Source organism: Ictidomys tridecemlineatus, chromosome 11, assembly GCF_052094955.1.
Source record: "Ictidomys tridecemlineatus isolate mIctTri1 chromosome 11, mIctTri1.hap1, whole genome shotgun sequence".
Classification (NCBI taxonomy): domain Eukaryota; kingdom Metazoa; phylum Chordata; class Mammalia; order Rodentia; family Sciuridae; genus Ictidomys; species Ictidomys tridecemlineatus.
This window is the reverse complement of record NC_135487.1, coordinates 115719063-115734029: the sequence shown is the minus strand read 5'-3', so window position 1 is coordinate 115734029 and position 14967 is coordinate 115719063. Positions and strand designations below refer to the sequence as shown.

The 14967-nt window shown below is 39.9% G+C and overlaps 1 protein-coding gene across 6 annotated transcripts in view; it reads left to right on the top strand.

Moving 5' to 3' along the window:
- Window positions 1-14967, top strand: part of Nos1ap (nitric oxide synthase 1 adaptor protein) — a 297916-nt gene that overhangs the window by 224224 nt on the left and 58725 nt on the right. For 3 of the 6 annotated variants that reach the window (XM_078027134.1, XM_040287315.2, XM_040287313.2), the window contains one exon: window positions 4561-4634. In XM_078027134.1, the coding sequence (XP_077883260.1) occupies window positions 4561-4634 (74 nt within the window). The remainder of the gene's footprint in view (window positions 1-4560; window positions 4635-14967) is intronic. The other 3 variants (XM_078027135.1, XM_040287314.2, XM_040287317.2) reach the window with 1 other exon arrangement.

Below are 14967 nucleotides of genomic sequence, written 5' to 3'. Positions count from 1 at the left end.
GCCTTTAGTGAGGCCCTATCTCAAGATTAAAATTAAAGTTCAATGGTAAAGCACTTCTGGGTTCAATCCCCGATATCCTACCCCCTCAGAAAAAGGAAAGGAAAAAAAAAAAGGTGAGTCTCTATCTATTGTACCCTTTGTATTGCCTTGATGATTTCCTAATCTCTTTATAGATTTAATAGACTTACCCAAGGATTACTATAAGGCCTTTAAAGGGAGAGGACTAGATTTTAATGGCATTTTCAGAAAAAGAAAATAAGTAGGCAAAAAGATCTTTGTGTCCTCCAACCCTACCCACCCCCTTCAGTATGTTCTATATGGATACTGGGACTTCTCCCTAAAGTAAGGTATTTTCTGGCTTCTATCTACCCTGACAATGTTCACTTTTATTAAATTAATACAAAGTGCCTGGAAGCCTGGCCTCTCCATCCTCCTAGTCAGGAATGCCAAAGAAGGAAAATAGTTGTTCTGTATTATGTTGACTCATTATTTGTTCTTCTTAATGAACATATTAGTTACATTCTTTGGGTATGCAAAGAAGAGTCTTGCCCAGGGTACTTTTGATAATGGAGGCATGCTAGTAGGCTAGGAGGAAAAAGGCTGGCATTCAATGGCTTTTCTTTCTTAGCATTGCAGCCAGATTGAGTGGAAATATCTGCAGCAGGTCACAAAAACCATCTGCTGTTTTGGAGGCTCAGCTTAGTTTAGTGGAGGATTTGATTGAGCAAAACTGGGTCTTTGTATCCTGGAGCTCAGGGATCAGGCAGTTTCGCGCTAGCCCCTCTGTGGTGTTTTCAGGCACTAACTACTGATCCTGAGCTCCACTGGTCGTGGCCGTGTTAGCATGGTGGTTCTCATCAGCTGCACACAGCAAAAAACACATTGTCCACCCTCAGAACCCTCTTCAGGGCTGCTCATATCAGAAAGGGGCCCGTGGATGTGGCAGCATCATGAAATGGTCTCTTTGGTACATGGAATCATTCTTCTAATAACTTTGAAAATCACAGCAGAGCAACAAGGAATACTACGAGGAGCAAACTTTTCTGAAAGTTAAGTGTATGAAAAAAAGCAAGGATTCACTCCCTCAGAGCAGCCTCTGCTGCAGGCCTCCCTTGAGTGTTTAACTCCCAGTGAATGTTTTATTGAGTAGCACAGTGGGTGGGCTCTGGCCAAGCACAACATTGATGGGATCTTGGTCAGTTGGCTGTCTTTGAAGACAGGGGCCTTCCCTGTGCCAAGCCTAAGACTTCCACAGGAGCACACACTATATGGAAAAGGACCTCTGGCCGGGTGTTTCACTTTAACTTTTCTTTGATACTCAGTCCTACATCAGAATCACCTGATTCTGGCTCTGAATACTACATCAGAATCACCTGAAATGCTTGATACTACAGATTACAGAAAGGCCTCACCTCCTATATTCCTGAGCCTGAAGAGGTGGAACCCAGGAAGCAATAGTTCTTTTAGAAAAATTTTACCTGTGTATCTACACACACATCCACCCAAGATTTTTGTTCCTTGGAATAAGGAATAGCTGCATTTCCCCCTATTTCTCCTTCTAAATACAGATGAGGGTGAAAAGGGCAGCAAAGCAAGGCAGAAAAACTTAGACAATAGCCACTCCTTCAGCCAAACAACACAGAAAAATCTGTCCCCCTTCCCTGCAAGGCTGCATGGCTGAGTGGAAACCTAGATACCCACCACTGCTGGGCTATCACAAGGGCCACCACCCCATTGGGTAGTGTCAAAGAAAGCTAAGAAGGATGCCAGGACTTTCATCCCTAGCAGCTGGTAATGAGTGTCTCACTCCCCTACCTCACCCCTATTCCTCATGTGCTGTGTCATTGGAGACAATATGGAGAACCTACACTTCCACCACTTCTTAATTGGAATGAAGCTGAATGATAGTGCAGTAATGCATACAATCAGTACAGGATAGTTGAAGGTCAATAACAAAGTACTCCTTTGAACCAGAGTAGCAGTGGTGGGAGCCTGGTGGGGAGTTAGAACTGCAACCCACACCCAGCAGTATCAAGGAACCCTTTTTTCTCTCAGGTGTCAATAGAGGTCAAGTGGGAAACCTGAACTTAATTCTCTCCTGGCTGTGATAATGTGGCATTCACCTCTTTCCCCTGTTTGAGCAGTGTCCTAGTATGATAGTTAAACTAGAAAGTTTAAATGATACCTAGAGCTGAGTGTAGCAGCTCACACCTATAATCCCAGTGACTCTGGAGACTGAGGCCAGAGGTTGACAAGTTCAAGACAAGCCTCAGCAACTTAGCAAGACCCTCTCTCAAAATCAATAAATGAAAAAGAGCTGGGGAAATAGTTCAGTGATAGAGCACCCCAAGTTCAGTCTCCAGTACCCCTCCCATACACACACACTTATGTAGAGTCATAACACTCAGAAGGTTCAGGTTTCAGCTGAAGTCACTTGCCATACCATCAATGACAAAAACTTGAACTTTAGTGGGGAGAAAAAAGATAATAGATGCCAGCACCAGATGACAGAGATGTTAGAATAATCTGACAAAGATTTTAAGTAGCGATCATAAAAATGCTTTCATGAATAATTGCAAATACTCTTGAAACAAGTGAAAAATTATGATAAATCTGCCCTAAAATCCAATCATATTTTAAACATATCTTGCCATTTAAGTAACCCCTTTGATGAATAATTGTTTTGTTTAAAGTATGCATCTAAGCCAGAAATAGCTGCTACTTCAGGAGGGTCAGGCAGTTTGAGGTCAGCCTGGGAAACTTAGCAAGACCCTGTCACAAAATGAAAAATAAAAGGAACTGGGATATAGCTCAGTGGTAGAGCACCCCTGGGTTCAATCCCCAGTAACACTAGATAAGTAAATAAACAAGCACATATGCCAGTGTCTGCTTTAACTCTGAAAAATTTTAGTCCATCAGTTGGAAACCAGCCTCCCTTGGGTGCCATTCAGGTCATAAATCAGGGAGCTAAAGAGGCTGTAAATCAATCTGTGGGGTCAAGAGTGGTGTCATGACTGGAATAGAGATCAGAATATGTCTCTGTTAAATGCCAGTCAGACCATATGTGAATCAGTGAGAGATGTTTTAGAGCATCAGATTTTGAGGGGAATACTGGCCAGTACATAGTGTATACAAAAAGAAGGCGACTCTGATAGAAGTCTGGGAAACATGTCATGGGAGGGGTGATCACAAAAAAGTTTATAAATTGATTGATTGGGGGTACTGGGGATGTAACCCAGAAGTGCTCTGCCACTAATCCATGTCCCCGGCTCTTTTTATTCTTATTTTGAGACAGGGTCTCACTAAGTTGCCAAGACTGGCCTTGAATAGGCCTATGATCCTCCTGCCTCAGCCTTCTGAGTAGCTGGGATTACAGGTGTGCATCAGTCTCTGCTGGGCAGAATTGGTTGATAGTGAATGTAAACCAGTCTAAATTCACCTCATTTGATGGATTGATGTTGAATGAAAATTAAGATTAAATGGTGTGTGTGTGTGTGTGTGTGTGTGTGAACATGTATGTATGTGTGTGACATATGCCAGGTGTGTATAATGTTGTGTTTGGGAAAAGTTCCTGAGATAATGCTTTTTCCTAATGTCACTCTAAGGGCCTGGACATAGTCTCCCCTGGTCTTCTGGACAATCTCTAAACTTTAATATGTTTAGAGAAGTCACTCTGTGCATTCTATCTGAGAAATCCACTTACCAAATGTACTAGCTAAAGTATCCAATATATACTTCCTTACTCTCCCTCTTCTCTTGACTGTCTTCAATAGATGAGTGATGATGATAATGATGATGATGATGATGATGATGATGATGATGATGATGATTGTTGGTACTAGGGTTTCAATCCAAGGACACCAAGCACTCTACCATTGAGCTACATCTTTTTTATTTTTTTATTTTGAGATAGGTTCTCACAAAGTTGCCAAAGATGGCCTGGAACTTGCAGTTAGCCTCCCAGTTAGCTTGTGTGTGTGTGTGGGGAGGTGGGGGGGGGGAGGGAGGAGAGGGAGTTTGGGGGGAGGGGAGACAGTTGGGGGGTGGTCTCCATGTGTTCATAGTAAGTTAGGACCACAGCTGAATGACTATTAAATGTACTAGTTAACTCACTTGGAGGCTTTTTTCCCCCTTTCCCTTTTAATTAAAGAGAGGGTGGATTACATTTCATTTGCATATGATTGCCTCCTCCACACGTTTTATTTTACTCTCTTCTTCTTTTCATTCCTCTTCTCCCACCTCCTTGGAGTGATATGTGGTCTTTTTTTTTTCTTGCAATTTCTGTAAGAAATTTTTATTTAGAGTCTGCCTGTGGTCCCCTGAGGCCTCCTTGGCTCCTGCTTGTGCTCTCTGCCAGGGAGAGACACTCTCCTGAAGTGCTTGTGAGGGAAACTGATCAGACACATGACATTTTCCCCTTGCCCTTTTGGAGCAATCAGCTCTGGGCCTCTTAGAGGGAAAAAGGCCAGAAGCAAGATGCATGTGTTTGCATAAGCATTAGTAGTTCAACGTGTGCCCTGGTTCTATAGCTGAGGACAAGCCTAACTTATTCATTTACAGCTTCTTTTATTGCAGAAAAAGGAGTGGACGTGGGATGAGAGCAAGATGCTGGTGATGCAGGACCCCATCTACAGGTAAGAGCCCAGTCCAAAGCTCAGGAGGATGCAGAGCCCCAGGGTCTCCCTGCCATCTCCTGGAGCCATCTGTTAGGCTGGTGGGTCTAGACAGATTGAAATAAACTTTTATTACTTTTCCCTTATGAGATCTGCTGTCTCTGTAAATGTAAGTATAAGAAATAAATCTGCCTTATCTTTAGGATGGAAAGTTTTTCTGATTGTATTAAATTGTATTAAGGGAGCTGTGAAGGATTTCTTCTTGTTTTTTAATCTAGATCTCTCCATTATAATCAGAGACCCTTTAAATTTGTGCTAGTTTTATCCTAACTGAAATTTTGTAATTGCTTACATGTTGATTATGATAAAATGAGATTACAGGGTTATCCCATCCCCCTGTGCTCTCAGTTTCCCACCGTGTTCTCTTCTTTCTGTCCCTTTAGAAACTGAGCCTAGATAAAGGACTTGAGATCACTTAGGAAAGCAGAAAATTAAAAATATAATTTCTGGGTGTTTATCTTATTCTCTAAATTCATGTGTTGAAATCTTTACTCACAAGGTAAGGCTTCAGGTGGTTAGACACTTCAGAGGTGATTAGGTCATGAAGGTGGAGCCCTCATATTTAAGATTAGTGCCCTCATAAAAGAAGCTCCAGACAGCTGACTTGCCCTTTTCACCATGTGAGGACACATCTGTGAACCAGAAAGTAGGCCTTCAGCAGACACTGGATCTACCAGTACCTTAATCTTGGACTCCCCAGTCCCCAGAACAATAAGAAAGAAATTTTTATTGTTTTGAGCCACCTGGTTTGTGATATTTCATTATAGTAGATTGAATGGATACATACCCAGAAATTCCTTTCACAATGAGATTTGTATGAATTCTTTTTTTTTTTTTTTGGTGCTGAGGATTGAACTGCAAAGCATTTTACTACTGACCTATATGCCAGCCCATCAAAAACAAAAAAAAAAAAAAAAAAAAAACCACTTTTTTTTTTTTTAATTTTGAGACAGACTCTTGCTAAGTTGCTTATAGTCTAGCTGTATTGCTGAGGCTGGCTTTGAACTTGTAATCCTTATGCCTCAGCCTCCCACATTACTGGGGTTACCGAAATGTGCCACCATGCCTGGCTGTGACTATTATAATTCCTATAGAGATTAGATGGCTACCATTCATATGTATTCTATGTCAGAAGAATACCAGACAGCAGTAACATACAGAAAGTCAGGACTGTTCTGGGATTCAGGGCAGGACCTCGGAACCTGGTGTTATTCTTCTGCACTGGATCTCTGCAGACCAACACCCCCCCACCCCTACCCCCACCCCCACCCCCGATTAAACTCTTGCCTCCTTCCTGTTTTTTTTTTTTTTTTTATGGTGCTAGGGATTGAACCTAGGGCCTTGCACATGCTAGGCAAGCACTCTACCATCCTTCTTCCTGTTTGAGGGGAGAGTGGCCATTTCTTTGGAAATTGGCAAACCTAGACTTAGCTTCTCCTTTTGGCTCCTCTCAGATTACTACCATGACTTTGTTGACAAAATAGGTAAGGTTTGGAACTCAACTGTGAAGATGGCAAAATGGGTGACCTTGCCTTCTAGTTGAAGAGTAGGTGAAAGAATTTCTATTCATTTGAAAAATATATTTGTGTGAAAGACTTACACCAGGTACTATGCTGGGTAATTAAGGCACGGGCCCTTGTTCTCAGGAAGTTTTATTCCAGTAGGTAAATGTACTCTGAATAAATCACTGTGGTATAAGATGTTGCATCTGACAAAGTAAAATTCTTCCTCTATGTTCCTGTTGTACTTTTTTTTTCTCTCTCTCTCAGTTCTGAACTACACTCTACCACTGAACTACATCCCCAGCCCTTTTTATTATTTATTTTAAGACAGGATCTCACTAAGTTGCTTAGGGTCTCACTAAGTTCCCCAGGTTGGCCTTGAATTTGTGCTCCTCCTGCCTCAGCCTCCTGCATTTCTTGGATTACAGTCTTACATCATTGCACCTGGTTCCTATTGTACTTTTCAATGTTTCTTAAAATAACTTTATTGTATGTTATGGTTTAGATGTGAGATACCACCCAAAAGTTCATGTGTGAAACAATGTAAGAAGGTTCAAAGGTGAGATGATTAGAATAGAGCAGCTTTGACCTAATCAGTGGAGTAATCCACTGATGCATTAACTGGGTGTTATCTGTAGGTAGGTAGTGTGGCTGAAGGAAGTTGATCACTGATGATGTGCCTTTGGGGTTTATATTTTGTCCCAGGTCAATGGAGCTCTGCTTTGCTTCCTGATTACCATGTCCTGAGCTGCTTACCTCTGCCATGCCCTACCATCACAATTTTCTGCCTCAACTTGGGCCCAGAGGAATGGGGTTAGTTGACCATAGACTGAACCTCTGAAACTGAGTCAAAATAAACTTGATCTCCTTTAAATTATTCTTGCCAGGTCTTTTGGCCACAGTGGTGCAGGAGCTGAATAAAACAGTATATTACTGTTACTTACTTATTTAAAATGTCACTCTTGCCACTAGACTATGAGGCTTTTGAAGGGAAGAACTATGTACTTTTCACTTTTGCATATCTAGTATTAAGCTCATACTGGATCATATGAGATACTTAATAAATGTGTAATGGGTGGGTGGATAGATGCCTTGAATTAATGTCTGAAAATTACCGTGAGTGGTATAGTGATTCACAAAAGAGAACAATTACTTTCTACTTGAGTGATGAGAAAAGGCTTTAAGAAACAGATTGCATGAGAACTGGGCTTGAAGAATGGAAATAGACAAATCTCTATCTTTTGAATTTTGTAAAAAACTTTCTTGGTTTTTGTTTTTATTTTTCATCGTGCCACCATATATATAAATAAATGACCTCTTTGTATATGCTGGTCATAAGTTGAATTTTTCTTGTCTCTGATTGAGAGAAAAGACTTTTCCAGTTTTTATCAATCCCAAACAAGTTGCTTACTTTATTTTTTAAGCGGCTTTATTGAGGTATACTTGGCATACAAAATCAAATATCTTTAAATGAATAATTTCTTAAGCTTTGATGTATGCACACCTGTGAGACTGTCACCTCAATCGAAACGGTGAGCATTTCTGTTACCTCCAAAAGTTTCCTTGTGTCCTTTTGCAATCCTTCTTTCCCATCCTTCCACAATCTACCCCTTTCTAAACCTCATATCCTATTATTGAATTTTGAGTCTTTTGTAAGCTCTGAATATAACCTTTGTCATATTTATGACTTACAAACCTTTTCTCCAAGTCTTGCTTGTCTTTTCTTTTAATAGTGTCTTTTGAAGAGCAAGTGTTTTACATTTTGATTAAGTCCATTTTATCAGTCTTTTAAAAAAATGGATTGTGCTTTTGTCATATCTAAGAAGTCTTTACCTGGCTCAAGGTCACAAGTATTTTCTGTTTTCATCTAGAAGTGTGATAGTTCTAGCTTTTATGTTTAGGTGTATGCTACAATTTGATTATTTTTTTTTACATGATGTGAGAGTAGATCAAAATTGCCCTTCCTCCTGTCCCACATCCCTACCTCAGCCACCACCAGTGAAGGTCCACTTCCAGCCTCATTTGTTGAAAAAGTGTTCTTTCTCCACTGAAATGCTTTCACATCTGTTAAAAATCCATTAGTTATACTTGTATGGTCAAATTGTATTGCCTAGCATATGCTACACAAGTGCTGTACCGCTAAGCTACATCCCCAGCCCTATCTATCCTCTTACAAAAAGAAATATGTATTTTTAAGGAGGAATACATCAAAGACAACTTTAAATATATTTTTCTTTGGTCCTCAGACTCACACAGCAGGTGTTCTGGTTACAGATGTCTTGTGAATGTCTTTTTATAATAAATCAAAATTTACCAACTTACGTTTGTGAATAAAGAAATGAACTTTAACCAGTATATTTTCAGTCTTCAGGTGTTTTTTTTCCTCCAGGTATTAAATTGTAGTGTTTTTGTGTATATACATGTGAACTTGTATATTTATGTGTATGAGTAGACAAAAAGAAACTTTTTTCTTAAACTATATATGTTCCATTTTATTAATGAGAACATTTATCATCTTGATAATATGGTAACATTTATAAATGAACTTTTCCTCAGTATGGTTATTTTTCTGCCCTTAAGGAACATCTCTGGTTTGATTTAGCAGTGGTTCTGAGGGACACAAAATTGCTTATGTTTTTTAATAACACACTGGATTTCTGAAGTGTTCACTTTAGTCAAATTCCTCTATGGTAAATCCATTCTTCCTATTCAAAGAAATGCTTTTTTTTCCACGTCACTAATGAAGATTTGGGTTTTATTAAGTCAAATTTTACATTTAAATCTTCCTCATTCCCCACCTGGAATAATAGAATTGTGGATTTTTTTAGGGGGGTGGGAGTACTGGGGGCTGAACTATTTACCACTGAGCTACATCCCTAACCCTTTTTATTTTTTTGTTTTGAGATAGGGTCTTTCTAAGATGCCTATGTTGGTCTTGAACTTATGTTCCTCCTGCCTCAACCTCCTAATTTTCTAGGCATGCACCACTACACCCAGCAATTATGGATTTTTCATTGTGTTCACACACAAACACACAAAACATACAATTTTCCATTTTAACAATTTTTAGTGTACAAATCAGTGGTGTTCATTTCATTCATCAACTAGTACAACCATCAGTATTATCTGTTTTCAATACTTCTTCACTCCAAACAGAAATTCTGGACCAATTAAGAAATAACTCCCCAACATCCCCCTTCTCCCAGCCTCTGATAACTTCTAAAATCATGAAATTTTAAGAGGATAATAGCACTATGGTGCTCATGTGGGCCATTTTCCCCTCCATTACAGGATACTCTATTTCTCTGAAATTATTTGCTATTGCAGTGTTCTTCATTAAGTGAAATCATATTTTTTAAATTATATAATTGTTTTCCATTTATTCTAGTTTTTAGCTCTAGGACTACAAATATGTACATCTTATTTTTATTTCCTTTCAGTCAACCTAAGGTCCTGAACCCTTTCTTCATTATAGTTTTCCAAACCTCTTAATTTCAGAACACACAGTTACTCAGAGCTGTTTGGAGAAGGGAGGAAAGAGGTTCATGGACAGCTAATACAATCATTGTTCATTGTGCTAGACACTGGAGGAAATGTTGGTACATCAGTCTGGGCCCTATCAGGAGGCAGAAACCACAAGGTGATTTAAACAGAAGTAGTTTCTCTTGAAAGAATTATTAATCTATAATAACAGAGTGCCTGTAAGATGTAAAGAGAAGGCAAGTATCCAGGAAGGACAAACTTAGAAAAAGAATCCATTCCCAAGATGCCCTACAGATTTCGTTGTGTGACTGCAGTTATTATATGGCAAAGAAGTTTACCTGGTTCTTAGTCCAAAGTTGGTCCCAGATGCTGGAAAAATAGAAAGCAACCCTCTAGGGACCAAGTACAGGTGATCTACAGCTGGTGGGTGGGCACACAAATGGAGTTGGTGTGTAGTATAGGTGAGAAGCATGGACCATGTAATGTCTACATTTGGAGAGCCAAGAGAGATGGACCAGATGGGGAAAGGGCAGGCTAGCAGAGAGAGTTGAGATGACTCCGAATGGGAGACCTGGAACATCAGTGTCTTATTTTGGGAGTGATTACCAGATTGGGCATGTATTCTGAGGTTTCTAGGGACTGTGTGTTCTGGGCACATAGCTGGGACAGAATGCTACGAGATGTTCTGTTACTGTGCTGCTGACCATCTGTGTAGCAGCTGGACCAAGGGAAACTTTTCCTTCTATAGCATCCCTCCATTCTACAGAGAAAATTTAACATCACCCTTACTATACAGGAGATAGACTTAAAGGAATGCTATACATTATCGTAACACATATTGAATGGCAAATTGGAGCTGAGTAGCAATAAATTGATAATTGTTATTAGAACATAGTTCTAATAAAGAATGTAGTTAGATAGAACTTGATCACTCCATCACTTAATCCTGATAGCAAACCCTGAGTGGTATCATTATCATTCTTAAGATGAGGAAATTGAACTTCAGTTACATTAGGTAACTTTCCCATAGTCACAAAGCTAGTAAATGGTTGAAAAATGACTACCAAGATTTTGCCCTTTCTGATTGGCCATTCTGCTCAGTATTGTCCACATTCTGAGACAAGTCCATTCACTCATATTCCTGTAGTTAATTTTTATTATAAAATTTATATCTCAAAATATAGGGTAAACTACATTTTAAAGTAGGTAAGGGTTTGGTAGACTTAAATGACCAGCCCAGGCAAAACTCAGGAAAGATGAATATCATCAAAAGCACGTCACATTATGAGCAAAATAAATCAAAAGAAATTGATTTTTCAACTCTTGATTCATAGTAATGAAACTGCAGAACGGTAAGAACAAAATATTTTGAACAATCTGAAGAGAGAAAATACATTGTCTGCAAAGAAACATAATTTTTTTAACAGCAGAAATAAGAGAAGACTGAATAATCTTTAGGAATATGGTAAATTGGGCACCGCGATGCATGCCTGTAATCCAAGCAATTTGGGAGGCAAAGGCAAGAGGATGGCAAGTTCAAGGCCTGCCTGGGCAATTCAGTGAGACCCTGTCTCAAAATAAAAAATAAAAAGAGTTGATGATATAGCTTGGTGGTACAGCACCCCACCTGTGGGTTCAATCCCCAATACAGAAAAAAATATATATATATATTGTAAGCCAAATGCCATCAAGTGCTTAATATTGTAAGTGCCATCAAGTACTGAAGCTGAGAAAGAACTCCTTAAATACCTTATGAAATTATGAAAGTCCAATAAAGAAATTCTGTGAAGCATTTGTAGAGAGAGACCTGGAAATAAAAGAGTAGCCATCCTTAAAGACGAATGAATAGTTCAAACCAAGAAGGGTAAAGACAGGGGAAAAGAAGATGGAGTTTCAGATATGAAATGCTTGGTGACTTCCACAGGTGCAGTCTCAGTGAGAGGTAGGGACAGAATCTTTCTGTCCCTCAGCAGTAGAAGAAAGGAGAAGCATGTGTGATGAATTATGGCTTAACGGTGAGATCAAATAGATACCTATTTTAAGAAAAGGAGATAGTACTACCCTTATAAAGGGAGAAAGAAGGGGTATTATGGGCATAAAGACTGAAGGTTTGTACAGCACATATAATTTGAAGCATTATTATTTTTTGGACATGTAATTATATATAATCCTGATGTTATAGAATGAATCTAAAAAATGTCCCCCCAAAGCGCATGTGTAGGTAGTGTAGCAAGGTTTGTAGGTAAAAAGATTAGATTATGAGAGCCTCATCAGGGGATTAATCCATTTGATGGAAATGGTTTAAATGAGCTACGGGGTGGTAACTGTAGGAAGGTCCAGCATGACTGGAGGAAGTAGGTCACTGGGGGCATGACCTTGGACTATATTTATCCCTGTTCTCCCTCCCTCCCTCTTGACTGCCATGGGCTGAGCAGCTTTCCTCTGTCACAACCTTCTGCCATGTTATTTCTGTGATGTAGGTAACCAACCATGGACTGAGATCAGTGAAACCATGAGCCCAGAATAAACTTTTCTCCTTCTAAGTTGTTCTTGTCAGGTATTTTGGTCACAGCTATGAAAAACTGACTGACCCAGCTGACCTGGGATACACAGGTAGACTCACATAGATACGAAAGATGATAGATGCTATCCTTAGTCATTTGATTCTTTTAGGAAGCCAAAGGAAAACAGTCTCAGGATTTTTAAAGGAAACTCTTGAGAATCCCTGCTTTCCCTTTGGAGTTAGATAAGAGACCTCCCAAGGTAGAGTTGATTCTACTTCATAACTTCCCTTCTGTATTGGTCAACATAGTGAAATATCAGACACAGGCTGTTTATGAAATAAAGAGAGGTTGACTTTGGTTTATTTTTCTGGAGAGTCAAGTCCACAATCAGGTGGCTTCATGGGTTTGGCCCTTTGGTGAGGGTAGCATATCACGGCGGGAGCATGTGTTTGAAGTGAAAGGTCACATGTTGAGCCAGGGTTTATAAGTGAACATCTGCACTTTCCTGTGCTGTTTCTGGTAAGATGAGCATCTCTTCTTCCTTCCTCCTCCGACTTCCCACTGCTGGGGTTCTTCAGGGACCTGGGACAACTATGAGATGGAATGTAGAGATGCTTAGGAAAAAAGTAAGGATGGGTCCAGAACAGAAAGAAAGTTTCCAGTGATTCAAAAATATTCTGAGGGATGAGAGGAAAGCTAAGACTCACAGTGCAAAGAGTCACCTTTGGAGAATCAGAGTACACTGTCAAAATTTACCGGGAGAAGAGGGTGAACGTGGTTTTGGGACATGAGTGAAAATTTGTACTAGAATGCATGAGATTTTCAGCAGCCCTGGGAAGTAATAGAAGCTCGAAAGCATGAATATACTTCCTTCCCCTTCTTAGTTCATAAGCTTCTCCATGTGGAAAATTGGGTAATTCCTACTCATGCATATGTATTAAGAGGCTCTGTCAATGAAAGGTTTTTAAAGCTGGAGGAAATAAAAACATCAACTCTTCATGAAATATTACTTAAGACTAGAGTGATGGACACTCTATATGTCAGATGTGCTGCCCAGAAGTGATATGAGAAGTTAGGGAGAGATCTCTAGGCTGGGTGGCCTCCAGAAGCCTAGTTATCAGTTGTCCCACAGTTAAGCAGAGGTCCCTGGAGGATCCTTAGTACATACTAGGTGCTCAATAAATACTGCATGACAAAGCTAAGACAGGCTAGATCTGCTTGTTTGCTGCACTAAAATGTTCAATTTAAAAGTCCATTAAGCCTATTTTATCCTCTTGTTGGCCTTGTCCTGTACCTTCTTGGTGGCCTAAAAATAGCCCCAGAGAGGCCAAAGCCCACTCAAGTGAATAGACACAGAAGAAAACTGAAACTAACTGTCAGAGTGATAAAAATTAAACTTCTGGATCTGTCTCTCTGGGCCTGGCCTTAGAGGGCATCTTTTGCACTAATAATGATGGAAAATCCAATTAGACCAACTTTAGGAAACTTCAAATAATTAAATACTCTCTACCAGGGAGAGAATTACCCTGTGGAGGAAGTAACAGGGGAATAGGGAAGACAGGCTGGTCCCAGTTCTATTATGAAACGACTATTTTTAAATTTCATCACTCCGTGCTTCATTTTACCATTCTTGAATGCAGGAAAGAGAATTGATTCATGCATCTCAAGTGGGAAATTATGTGCAAATAAAACAATCATTTTTTCCCTTGACATCCCTCCCTGATAGGAAGTGGGCGCTGGCCTGGGTGTCCATCAGGTTGTCTTGACATTTCTTAGGACATAAATCTCTTTGAGAATTTGATAAAAATTGGATTTTTTTTCTAGGGGAAAAATATAACTCTCATACCTGCTTGCAAATTTTTAAATTTTAGGAGAATTCCTGGACCCCATAGTCCTGCATGTTCATGAACTCCAAGGTGAGACTCCTTGGAATCAATAGGCATTATACACCATCTATTTGCATCTAAAACTTAGATGGTTTATCATCAGGCAGTCATTCTACTACTTGAGTTTGGAGTAGGAGGAGGGATAAAAAAACAAACCAATCTACTTTTCTTAGCGATTCAATGTTTGAATGATTAATGGATTTTACTTTACCAGCTCAGGAGACATTTGCATCTTATTAAAGGAGTTTTATAAGTCAAAACAAAGCAATCTTATATTGATGATCATTGCAGGAGAGGGATTTGCATAGGGAGAGCCTTTAGGATGTCCTTGGAATCATGGGAATGGTGAGGAAGTTGGCAGAGGGTGTTTTAGTCAGGTTTCCAGTCCAGTGACTAAACAATTTTAGACCACGACAATTTTAGAGGAGGAAACATTTATTTAAGGGCTCACAGTTTCAGGGGTCTTAGTCCACAGAAGGAGCCCTATTCCTCGGGGCTCAAGGTGAGGCAGAAGAATGTGGCGAAGGGAAGCATCTCACATGGTGACTGGAAGTAGAGAGTCTCCACTAGCAAGATACCCATATGTAGCCCAAAGTCATTCCACAATTCCCACCTCCTCCAGCCACACCCTACCACTTCAGTTACTTCCCCTGTCAGGGGATGAATTCACTGATTAGGTTAAGGATATCACCCAATCATTTCTCCTCTACACCTCCTTGCATTGTCTCACATGTGAGCTTTTGGGGGACACCTCACATCCAAACCCCATCCCCATATGGTCTGGGTTCCTCACTGATGGAAAGACCAGGTAATGATGCTGGGAAAGGGCCCTTGTGTTCCCAATATTAACCCCAAAGGCAAATAAACATTACTCTTGATTTGGAGCTCTTGTCCCTGTCTGACAACCTTTAATGTTAAT